Genomic DNA, 12,610 nt, shown 5'->3' with positions numbered 1-12,610 from the left:
TCATCAGTATTATTATCAACACCAAAAAAGTAATAGCAGTTTAACCTTGCAGAGTAAAACGGACACAGGGGAGGAGGGGGAGTGGGAGGGAGGTTTCACGACAGGAACATGTCTAACCGGTACATGCTATCAACAAGTTACAAGGAAGGAGGACGACTGGTCAACGGCCTTCAAAGCAGGAGACACCATTGTTATTTCTACAGTCTCTTCCTGTTTATGAACACTGTTATAGAGGCTGATGGGTAATGCAGTTTAGCTGGATATTTTAGATTTTATTAGGATACACATGGGGGGATTGGGGGTGGATAGACTGCATCTAGTCATGGCATGGCCTCTGTACTGCATTATATTTACACACGGGACAGAGCACAAACCACTTTAGCAATGGAGGGGGGACAGACGGGGAGGACGAGGGGTGGGGGATGAGTGGTGGGGGGGAGGGTTAGGGTGTCTTCTCACGTGCTTTGTCTTGGTTGAGATCCCAAAAGGATGCACTAGAAGGGCAAAGACTATAAAGAACCCCCACCGCCCACCCTTTGTGTGTGTTTTGACATCATTCGTAGCAGCCGCGTCATATACACTGCCACACGGTTAAAAATGGAATAAAACGGTACTTGATCATAGGGTCAAATGTCACACGGCCAACGGGCCAATGGACAGCTTTCAACAAGGTCACCTGACCCTCATCATAATAACTAATCATCGTTATTATAGAGTAGTTCCAACCGTAAATAGTAGTGTTGTTACTCCTAGTTTCCAAAATGTCCATGAGACCAACAGTAGTGTAGATCAGTCATCATTTAGATTTATAATAGTATCATCCTGGTGTTAAATATCTTTTTTCTAAATATTATCATCATCACAATTATCATCCTCAACAAACACATTATAGATATCACCATGGTGACCCTCATTGGAAACAGGATGAAGAGAGAGAGTGGTACGGTGATGGTGGCGATATAGGTAGCGAGGGGAGAGGTTGTGGGGTGAGGAATAGGGGGGAGTTGGTGTGGGTATGTGATGCGATGCGTCAATGGCTCCTGGGATAATGCATATTATTTTTGTTTCACAGTGATGGGTTCGTAATTAAAGAAATTCCTTCTTCCTTCCACAGGCGGGATGTGACTTCCGGGAAAAGCTCTTAGACCTTCATCAGGAGAGAGACAGAGAGGCAGAGCCAGAAGCCGATGCCCGCACTCACCCCCACGTTGAGGGCCACACCTCGCCCGTACACGGCTCCCGGCCCTGCATCAAGGGGCCCGGGAGAGAAGGACATGCACCGGAAGGAGAGAGGAAACCGAGGGAAGAAAGAGTGGAGAAGAAAAGGAAACAACCAGAGAAAATTTAGTGCAATGACAGGGGCAAAGCGTAAAACCATCCCTGAAGCTATCTGATATTAGTCATATTGGTTCGCTTTTCGGTCTGTGTCCCATTCGTACAGACAGTTCAGACCCAGCTTGTTCTAATGATGGAGGAGGAAGATTAGGCGAAAAGAGGAGACGAGAAGGGCAGATGACGGAGAGATAAGACATGGAGGCCGACAGAGGAGAGAATGGAGGAAGGCGGCGCAGAAGGATGTATGAGACTGACTAGGGGTGAGTCATTGGAGGGAGACTTGCCGAGGAAATGGCAGAACGAGGGAATGAAAATGGAGAAAGGAAGGAGATGAAGATGGTAATGCCAAAGCGTGGAAGGCGGGAGAGAGGGAGGGATCGAGGGAGAGAGTGAACACAGTGTTGGAAATCGCTCATTGGGGAGGGCTAATGCGAGACAGGAGGAGAGAGAGGGAGAGAAATGACAGCTTCCTGGGGTAACAGAACAGGACAGAACAGAGGGAGAAATGGAGGAGAAGAGCTCTTTGGCTTAATGGGGCGGCGAGTAAAGAGATGGAAAGATGGAAGGAGGGATTGGGGAAGGAGGGAGGGGGGGGATGAGGAAATCCAGCACTGTGAGCAGGGAGACAAAGAGAGATGAGGATGGGGCAATGCAATGTGTGACTAGGTGTGTGTTTGCGTTGGTTTGCTTCTCTAAGTATGTGTGCATGCGCATGTGACTACTTGTGTGATTGAGTGAAGTAGATTGAGCTTAGACACATGTATGGAAGTGTGTGTGTGTGTATGTTTGTTTGTGTGTGTGTTTGTGTGTGTGCATGCATGTGTATGTACAGTATACTATGTGAGTCTGTGTGTGTATACATCACAGGAGGCTGCTGAGGTGAGGACGGCTCAAAATAATGTCCGGAATAGAGTGAATGGAATGGCATCACGTGTTTGATGTATTTGATACCATTCCACTCATTCTTCTCCAGCCATTACCACAAGTCCGTTCTCCTCAATTCAGGTTCCACCAACATCCTGTGGTATGCATACATGTGTGTGTGCCTGCATGTGGCTATCTGTGTGTACGTATGCATGCTTAAGTATGTGTTTGTGTGTGTGAATGCTTAAAGAGACTCACGGAAGAGCAGCATGCTGGCGTTGGAGGCTCCCAGCCTGTTGGAGGCTAAACAGGTGTAGTTGCCAAAGTGTTTGTCCGTCACGTTGGTAAAGAGAAGCAGTGAACGCGTCTTCTCGTTCTTGATCCTCAGAGTGTTATCGCTCTCTACTGGCCTGATACAGAGAGAGAGAAGGGAGAGAGGGAGTGAGGTGGGTGAGATAGAGAGGGCGAGACAGAGAGAGAGGGGGGAGGTAGATAGAGAGAGAGGGGTAGGGAGAGCGACAGACAGAGAGAGAGAGAACATAAAATCACACTTCCTTGCAGGAGATGCTGTTACTATATTCTCTCCAGTGATCTCAGAATAACACATTCCCCCTCCTCTCTGTCACTACATCAGAAGCAAAACCTGACAATTCTAATAGTCAAAATCTAACAGCACTTAAATCTACAATACGGTCTGGTGTGCCCCGTTAGACTGCTCTCTCTCTCTCTCTCTCTCTCTCTCTCTTTTATTTTCTCTCTCTCTCCCATGACATTGTGTTTATATTTGAAAGGATTGGGTAAGTGTTACCAATACAGAGCTGAGCTTTTACCATATTGGTCATTACAATCCAATCCTTTGCTGTCGAGAGAGACAGAGAGAACATTAAATCACACCTCTTAGCAGGAGACTGTTACTATATTCTCCCAGAGATCTCAGAATAACACATTCCCCCTCTGCTCTGTAACTACCTCACCTGACAATTCCAATAAAAATCTAACAGCACTTAAACCTACAATACTTCCTGGTGTGCCCCATTAGGCTGTGTTCTCTCTCTCTCTCTCTCTCTCTCTCTCTCTCTCTCTCTCTCTCTCTCTCTCTCTCTCTCTCTCCCCCAGAGCTCAGCTCTGTATTGGTAACACTTACCAAGTCCTTTCAAATATAAACAAAGTGCCATGGGAGAGAGAGAGAGAAAAAAGAGAGAGAGAGAGAGAGAGAGAGAGAGAGAGAGAGAGAGAGAGAGAGAGAGAGAGAGAGAGAGAGAGAGAGAGAGAGAGAGAGAGAGAGAGAGAGAGAGAGAGAGAGAACAGTCTAACGGGGCACACCAGAAGGTATTGTAGATTTAAGTGCTGTTTGATTTTGACTATTAGAATTGTCAGGTGAGGTAGTGACAGAGAGGAGGGGGAATGTGTTTTTCGAGAGAGAGAGAGAGAACTTTGTTTATATCTGAAAGGATGTGTTAGCAATACAGGAAAAAAATCTACCTAACCTATTAGAGAAAAAGAGAAGAAAAGGAGGAGGTATTTTTCTTACCTGCGGTCGTCTCTGTACCACTCAAAGGAGGCCGTAGGTACTGCCATGGCCTCACAGCGCAAAATGGCCGTCTTGCCAAGCTGGGCTGGCATGTTCTTCACGTCTGTGATCATGGGAGGGTCTGAAGAAGGAAGAAGGAGGGAGAAGTGAGAGAATTCTTTAACATTTGCCTACAACAATGGTGATTAAAAGTTAAGCTCAGACAAAGAAAGGCTCAGTGACCTTCAAGGTCGAGAAAGGTTGAGGTCAATAAATACATGACATTATTAAGACATACATATTGCATTCATACATATTGATACATAACTGAATCATACATATTCAGTCATATTTTACATACACTGAACAAAAATATAAATGCAACACGTAAAGTGTTGGTCCCATGTTTCAAATTTGTTTACATCCCTGTTAGTGAGCATTTCTCCTTTGCCAAGATAATCCATCCACCTGACAGGTGTGGCATATCAAGAAGCTGATTAAACGGCATGATCATTACACATGTGCACCTTGTGCTGAGGACAATAAAAGGCCATTCTAAAATGTGCAGTTTTGTCACACAACACAATGCCACAGATGTCTCAAGTTTTGAGGGAGCATGCAATTGGCATGCTGACTGCATGAATGTCCACCAGAGCTGTTGGCAGAGAATTATAGAGAATTTGGCAGTACGTCCAACCAGCCTCACAACTGCAGACGATGTGTATGGCGTCGTGTGGGCGAGTGGTTTGCTGATGTCAACATTGCGAACAGAGTGCCCCATGGATGCGGTGCGGTTATGGTATGGGCAGGCATAAGCCACGGACAATGAACACAATTGCATTTAATCGATTGGAAATTTGAATGCACAAAAATACCACGACAAAATCCTGAGGCCCATTGTGAGGCCCATTTTTTTTTAAAGGTATCTGTAACCAGTCATGTGAAATCCATAGATTAGGGCCTAATGAAGTTATTTCAATTGACTAATTTCCTCATCTGAACTGTAACTCAGTAAAATCTTTGAAATTGTTGCATTCAGTATTGTATTATCTTATGGGAGGTATTGTATGTGTGGGGTGGTGTGTGTGTGTGGTGTCCGTGTCTGTGACTGCGTCTGTGACTGTGTCTGTGTGTCTGTGTGTGTCTGTGTATGTGAGTGCATGCGTGTGTTTTGTGGTTTATAGGGACACTCACAGTTGACGGTGACCTTGACCTTGCGTATGTCGGGCTGCGTCACTCCGTTGTTGGTGATGCACTCAAACTCCTCCGCCTGATGTCGCTTGATCTCTGTTATGTCCAGGAACTCCCCCTCACTCATTAGACCATCTGATTGGACAAAGGACAGGATCAAAGGATAGAGGTCAGAGGTTATCACAGGCTGAGATGTGTGTTTGTTCAGGGTCGATTAAATAAATTAGTGTGAAAGTACCAAGTTATGCCCACTAGATGCCGCTGTTGCTGCTACTGCCACCACACCCTTTTATCCATTTTGCTGGTCTCTTGTGTTTATTAAATGTGACTCGTTTCAGGAAACTAGGCGTATGTCGCGCGTCACTACTTCACAGGAGAGGCATTTGAACATAAACATAATTTTTATATCAAAATTAATTTTTTGCCAGAAATGCCTTATGGAACATGTGAACTTTCATGTGCCTTAATAACAAACTTGCATGCCATCTGTAAATACGAATACAATTGTTAAATTACGAGCCCAGTTGGTTTAGCCACAGAAAAAGACAGGAACCTTTCCGCTAGCCATGATTGCCTGAGATAATGGATAGGCTGGACATGCCGAGAGATGAGTTTGGATTGGTCTGCCATGTATCATGCTTCTGTCTATAACAAAGGGCTGCTCAGTATGTGTAGGTAATCCTTTCTAACGCAGCTTTTTTTAAAAAATATATCATGAATAGCTACGAAAGTGTTGCTCTCCACTTTCTGGAGGACAAAGTTTTTAAATCAGTGGAATGCCCGGTGGAAGCAGAGTATGATAGCTAAGGAGATGGAGAAAATTCTGGTGTTTGATTGCTAATATGCGAAGGAAGTCGAAAAGAGAACACACAGAAGGCTGTTGAATAAAACATCTGTCTACAGATTATATCTTCAAACTAAGGGCAACCATGGCATCCGTGACAGAGAGGGAGAAGCATTCATCCATGTATATGAGTAAGAGAGTCTAGCTAGCTACATTTTCAGATATTATATATGTTTTTAATTTAATCAGAAAGTCGTTTTCATTGCAAGTTAAAGCATACTATTAGCTAGCTAGCTAACGTTAGCTGGCTGGCTCTCTAGCTAACATTACGTTCATGATCTGTGTAGTAATATTATTTGTGTCTCAGAGCCATTTGCATTGCTAGTTATAGCCTAATGTTAGCTAGCTAGCTAGCTAACATTGAATCTAGTTAGTTAGCTACCTGCAGGTTCATGCAGGGTAGTAACGTTATGAGTTGGGATTATGGTTCATTGTTTGGCTAGCTAGCTACATGTCTAAACAAAATACTCCACTATGCAAGGTACCATTTCCATGTACTGTTTACACCTTCTGTATCCTGTGCATGTGACAAATAAACTTTGATTAGATTTTATATAGTGTGTGTTTACCAGAGACGGTAATGTGAAGAACAACATGACCTGCATTAAAGTTAAATTAGTATATAATGTTAGGCCAACGAGACAGTGTCCAAGTTCTAAAATTATACGGTAGAATGCCCTGCTTTTATTTCATCACACTCTTTTCTGTAATTAGTTTGCCATTACCTTGTAAATAATGATCGTGTTGTGAGTTTATTTTCCTGTAATAATGAATACAAATAAGCTCAAGTTAAGACGTTGTCAGCTATATGACGTGTTCATTATTTGAACTGGCTAGCCATCTAATGTAATGTTAGCTAGCTAGCTAATAAGCTAGAAACATTGTTTAGAACGTTGCTTTAAATTGCATGGTTAGTAAATTATTTTTTTAACTGATGGGTTTATTGGCATTAAGATACACCAGTTATGCTATTCTGGACCACCAGGCTGCTGATGTCATGCATGTGAATCCTTAAAGAGATGAGTGGGGCTAAGGCTTAAGAGGATGTGAACGATGCAGAATGGGGGTAGACAAAGAAGAGCTCTCCAGTACGTGTACCAAAACATTCAAGGGCCATTTTCTTAAAAGTGGGGTTACAAGTTTATCAACATTCAAAGCAGCATTACTTTCCCATTGTTCCTCAACTGTAGTGTATGATATACCATTTGCTAGCTCTGAGTCTCTACAAAACATTTGCTACATAAGACCGAATAGAATACTATAGAATACCAACTTTGGATAGAAAACCAATAGCTTTTGCTCATGATGAGATGAAAAGGGTGTGGTGGCAGCAGCAGGAACAGTGGCATCGAGTGGGAAAAACTTGGTACTTTCACACTAATTTATGGTAAAGAATGCAAGCAACTTCAATAGCTAATTTCTCTGAACAGGGGAATAAAACCATCAACAGATTCACAGGGAATACTTTACAAAGGTTGAAGAAGCAAAACTCCAAGCAGCAGCTCCATACTACTTGTCAGACATAGAAAACTTATACTATATACTGGTTGTTGGGGTGGGATCGGTGTGGGGTGTGGAAGGTCTGTGGGTGGCTGTTGGTCATTTTATTGGAATCCTCATGTGTTAGGAAGAATGATGGTCCAAATTGGATGTTAGGTACTATATTTATTGAAGATTATATGAATCCTATAAATTAAAATGGCCAATTTGGGTGCAATCAATTAGCTTAATTTCTCAGGGATCAAATTATATTTCTTCCATTTCGTGCCTAATGAACACTACCCAGGTGTAGAATAAAGTTTCCCTAGATGCTGATTTATGGTCAGGGTCAGTTTGGGGGTTTTGCCAGGTTAGGATTGGAGGAGGTGGAAGCTGATCCTAGATCTGTGTTAGAGTTACTGTATGTCCATGAGCAACAGAGCCTAAGCAGATACTGAAGCTAAGGACTGAGGCTTGACCATAATGCTACATCACTACTTCACAAAGCCTCTAAAGAAATAAATAGGTATTTATTTTTAAACGTTGGCCACACCAAACTCGACAGGGGTGACAGCGTGTGCGTCACTATGCAGTAAAAACAATATGGGGCTGTTATTTGGTGTTGACAAAACTCCCTAGTGCCCTCTGGCGACGCGGCGGCAAAAGTCTTTACTGAGTCGAGGAGACAGGCAGGCTAGAAGATATTGGCTTTATATGTGTAAGGGAATGGATGTAGAGGTGTTATTAGAAGTACAGTGACGAGAGGGAACGTTGAGGGAACGTCTCCACACAGCCAGCTGTCTGGTAGCCTCCAAGCTCCAACACCATTAAGCTTTTCTCCAATTTTCCCCATGAAAGAAGTCAGGCTGTGGAACACGACATAATACATAATCTGTCTGCTAACAAGGAAATCCACAGTTTAAATTGCTGCTCAGTTTTCATTAAAAAAAAACACCAAAAGCCAGTCAGTCATTGGACCACTGGCGTCATACACACACACATACGTGCCTGCACCCACGTAGCAACTGACGCAAGACACACTAAACGTTAGCGATAATTCCTGTTAGAGATTAGCGCGGCGGTTCCAATTGAAGATTATACTGGAGGATTATTAGCTGCGGCTACTGAGCTGGAGATGATTATCTGCAGCTGCTGCAGCGCCGGTACAGCCTGCTGCCCGCCACCCTGTAGCGAGTAGTGACAGCGGTGACGAGACGCGTTGGGGGTTTACAGCAATGTTATTCACTTATTACATTAGCCTAATAAATTTGGCTCCCCTGTGACTTCTCCGTCAACGCTGGATGAGCACCCAACTCTGCCCCCAGGGAAGAAGGGAAGGCAAGGGAAGGGAAAGAAGCCAGAGAGCCAAATCGCTGAGACACAACCAGGGCTGCTGAAGACATATTTAAAGAGACAGGCCTAATATATTATAGACAGCTTCTAGAAAGGAGGGAGGGAGGGAGAGAGAGAGAGAGAGAGAGAGAGAGAGAAAGCAGAAGAGAGAGAGAGAGAGAGAGAAAGCAGAATAGAGAGAGAGAGAGAGAGAGAGAGAGAAAGCAGAAGAGAGAGACAGAGAGAAAAGGAAATGAGAGAATAGAAAGAGAGAGATGGCAAGAAAGAGGAAGACAATGAGTGGTCAAAATATAAATAAAGAGAAAGGAACATCCGGTCGGGGTATTTCATGTGCAGCTGAGAGGTTGGCTGGTGCTTTTGTGGCTAGTTTCATTGTCAGCAGTTGTGTGTTGTAATGTGTCAGTGACGCTGTGCACTGACACATTACATCACATTACATCCTACCCCTTCCTTCATTCCCGGCTTCCCTCCCTGGAGATATCTCTGACCGTTCCTCCACAGGGAGATCATATCAGGGAAACAGTCGTCCTCCAGTGAATCCTCATTGCTCTCACAATGGCCTGTAAAATACTACAGCTCCATCAGACACTACTGGAGGAAGACCTAGGGCTGCCTCAGAAACGGTACCTTATTCCCTATTTAATGCATTACTTTGACCAGGACCCAGAGGACTCCCATAGGGCTCTGATTAAAAGTAGAGTATAAAATAGGGGGTGCTTGTATTTGTCATGTTTCACACATGTACAAGTGTGTAACCTGTACAAGTATGAAATGGAAATGTGTTTTTTGCTTATCCCACTCCCCCTGAGAGTTGGGTCACGGATCAGCCATTACTGACAGCGACCCTGAAGCAATTAGCTTTAAGTGCCTTGCTCAGTAGCAGATCAACAGATTTTTTCAAGGCATTGCTCCAGGGTCGCTGTCAATAATGGACGTCCCTTTCTCTTTATTTAGATTTCGACCGCTCGCTCTCTTTCTCTTTTTTTTGTCTCTCCGTTTCTCTCTTTCTCTCTTTCTCTGTTTATTTTTGTCTTCCTCTTTCTCGCCAACTCTCTCTTTCTATTCTCTCATTTCCTTTTCTCTCTGTCTCTCTCTTCTGCTTTCTCTCTCTCTCTCTCTCTCTCTCTCTCTCTCTCTCTCTCTCTCTTCTGCTTTCTCTCTCTCTCTCTCTCTCTCTCTTCTGCTTCCTCCCTCCCTCCCTCCCTCCCTCCCTCCCTCCCTCCCTCCCTCCCTCCCTCCCTCCCTCCCTCCCTCCTTTCTAGAAGCTGTCTATAATACATTAGGCCTGTCTCTTTAAATATGTCTTCAGTAGCCCTAGTTGTGTCTCAGTGATTTGGATCTCTGGCTTCTTTCCCTTCCCTTGCTTTCCCTTCTTCCCCGGGGGCAGAGTTGGGTGCTCAGCCAGCGTCGACTGAGATTTGTGGGGGTGCCATTTAAGACGCAGCCCTGGACTCCCACCACCAACCAAACACTTAGATTAGACCTGAGAGGAAAAGAGGAAGCCAGACGGATGATTAAATGGAAAGAGATCAAAGTTTAGATCTGCCCTGAAGTGAAATTGTAGTCCATTTCCCTATAGCACGTTGACACTGTTGGAGCACTGAGCAGTCAGACTCAATCAGAGCCTTTGTGTTCTATTGCAGTGGAGTGTTTCTCTAGCAGAGGTGGTCTGGTTCTTTCTAGTTGTATCACAGTGGTAGTGGAGCATCTGACAGACATTGTCTGTTTGACTGAGACCATAGTGAATGGAGTCTGATGACATCCAGTGAATGGAGTCTGATGAGATCCATAGTAATGGAGTCTGATGCGATGGAGTGGCTGGGCCGGAGAGCATCGATGTGGCGTGCTGTTTCGCGATTAAGTGAGGAGTGTGTGAGTGAGTGCATTTGTCTGTATTAATGTATGTGTGTGTGTGTGTGTGTGTGTTTGTGCGTCTTGTCTAATGGATGGGATGTTCAATGATAAGAGCTTGATGTCCCAGATTTAATGGGGGTTCAGATTATGTCTGTGAAAGAGTGTGAATGGGAGATGGAGATGGTATCAGTGAGAGATAAAATGGGCAGGAGCAATACTAGGAGCAGTGTATACATGTCACAGACTCACTGTGGTACACGTCTGGGTTGTATTCATTAGGCATCCATTGGCAAAAAATAGACTGACACAGGGAGGGACTACCTGCCGTTTTCTGTTGCAAAACGTTTTAAAACTATTTATGTTGCCAGCTCATCTATCTCCCAATGCAGTGTCTGAATAAAGGAACAGGTGCATGGTGGATTGTCTTAAAGGTGTGTGTCCCAACTCCCTACACACAGGCGGGATACCCCCTTACCACTTTGTCTCCCACCCACTGCCATGTCTGAATAGAGGGACAGATGGTTCGCAGCTTCTCACTGTTTCTCTAGGCTCCTCTTTCCCTCCCTCTCTCCTCCCCACCACCACTCCCCCAGCAGTCCATGGCTTCGCTGCAGTGACTCCCACAGAATAACAATGCCGCCCTATCTCACACTGCAAACTGAAGGGGTGTGTGTGAGGGAACGAGGGGGGGAGGGTATACTGCTGACAATGAATAAATGCTGTATGTCTGCAGACAAGCACAGCAAGTGGTTATAATGTACTTTCAGGGTGGGTGTGTGTATACTCAGGGCATAGAGATGGAGCAGGACTCCCAGCTACTTCCAAGCTGTTGCACCCCCAGTAGGTCACTGTAACACAGTGTAACACTGTGCTAAACCTATCTAACATCGAGCAGGGTAACTTCAACATGCTCAACACATTCTATGAGATGCATCAAGATGAAATAAATAATGCAAAATCTTACCATCGATGGTGTCAGAAATCTAAATGGATATGACTTTGCTTATTAGACTATTTATATATTTCTTAATTCCATTCTTTTACTTTAAGATTGTGTGTATTATGTGTATTGTTGTGAATTGTTGATATTACTGCACTGTTGGAGCTAGAAACACAAGCATTTCGCTACACCTGCAATAACATCTGCTAAACATGTGATTTGATTTGATTTGAAACCAATGTGATTTATTTGAATGATGATGGAATATATAAATAGTGTTCTAATGATAAACACCATTATTAGCATTGTTGCCATGGTGAAGGCAGTGACAGTGAAGATGGTGACAGATGCTGATAATTGTGGCTGGCACGCGTTATTTGTGGATAATTATGTGTGATGTGATGTGTGTGTCTGTGTGTGTGTGTGTGTGATGTGTGTGAGAGGGTATTAGCAGCCACAGCCTGGGTGTGATGGAAATGGTAACAAGAGCAGGTGACAGAGACAGGTGTCAGTGGACATGGGACAAATAAAGGGACTGGGACAGAGGGTCAGGGACTATGACAGGAAACAAGGACAGAAACAGGGGACAGGCAGGGGACAGAAACAAGGGACTGGGAACAGGGACTAGTTAGTATAGACTATGACAGGGTCAGAGGACAGGAGACAGAGACTGGGAAAGGGACAGGCAACTGGGAGAGGAGACATGAGGACTGGGTACTACGACAGGAGACAGGGACGGGCGTCTTACATTTGTTCTCCTTCCAGGTGACAGTGGGTTCAGGTCGTCCCACCGCCAGACAGAAGAGGTATACGTTGCCCCCCTCGTTCACTGACACGTCTTGGGAGATGTTGACGATTCTGGCTGGCACTGCAAGACAAAAGAGTTGGGTTTTATTGACAGTCATGACTTGACAAAAAGAGGAACTAGACCTAAGCTGCCCTCTTTTCCCCTCACTGTTTGCACTAGTAATCGAACCCCTAGCTCCAAAAATAAGGTATTCAACAGAAATGACAAGCATAAAAGTAAGGGGTTACCAAAATAACAATACTAACAATGACAAACACTGATTTCTCTGACTACTATTATAATAAGACAAATCTATAGAATGTTCTTCACTTTGGTGTTGAATATAGGGATGGAAACCAGGTCTAGAAGTGTGTTTCTTTGGTAGTTGCTTTGTTTGTTTCTTTTCACAGCATGACCACCATCAAATGCTGTTTTGTTCTAAATTGCCATTCC

General features: G+C 44.2%; 1 protein-coding gene across 1 annotated transcript in view; it reads right to left on the bottom strand.

Moving 5' to 3' along the window:
* Positions 1–295: 295 nt before the first annotated feature.
* LOC121585325 (igLON family member 5-like) overlaps positions 296–12,610 on the bottom strand; it is a 61,961-nt gene continuing 49,646 nt past the window's right edge. Inside the window, exons 5-9 of the mRNA XM_045225974.1 lie at positions 12,119–12,238; positions 4,904–5,035; positions 3,731–3,851; positions 2,458–2,609; positions 296–1,245 (exon numbers count right to left, since the gene is read on the bottom strand). Coding sequence (XP_045081909.1) covers positions 1,142–1,245; positions 2,458–2,609; positions 3,731–3,851; positions 4,904–5,035; positions 12,119–12,238 — 629 coding nt within the window. The 3' untranslated portion in view covers positions 296–1,141. The remainder of the gene's footprint in view (positions 1,246–2,457; positions 2,610–3,730; positions 3,852–4,903; positions 5,036–12,118; positions 12,239–12,610) is intronic.

Source organism: Coregonus clupeaformis, chromosome 17, assembly GCF_020615455.1.
Source record: "Coregonus clupeaformis isolate EN_2021a chromosome 17, ASM2061545v1, whole genome shotgun sequence".
Classification (NCBI taxonomy): domain Eukaryota; kingdom Metazoa; phylum Chordata; class Actinopteri; order Salmoniformes; family Salmonidae; genus Coregonus; species Coregonus clupeaformis.
This window is presented reverse-complemented; position numbering and strand designations above follow the sequence as displayed.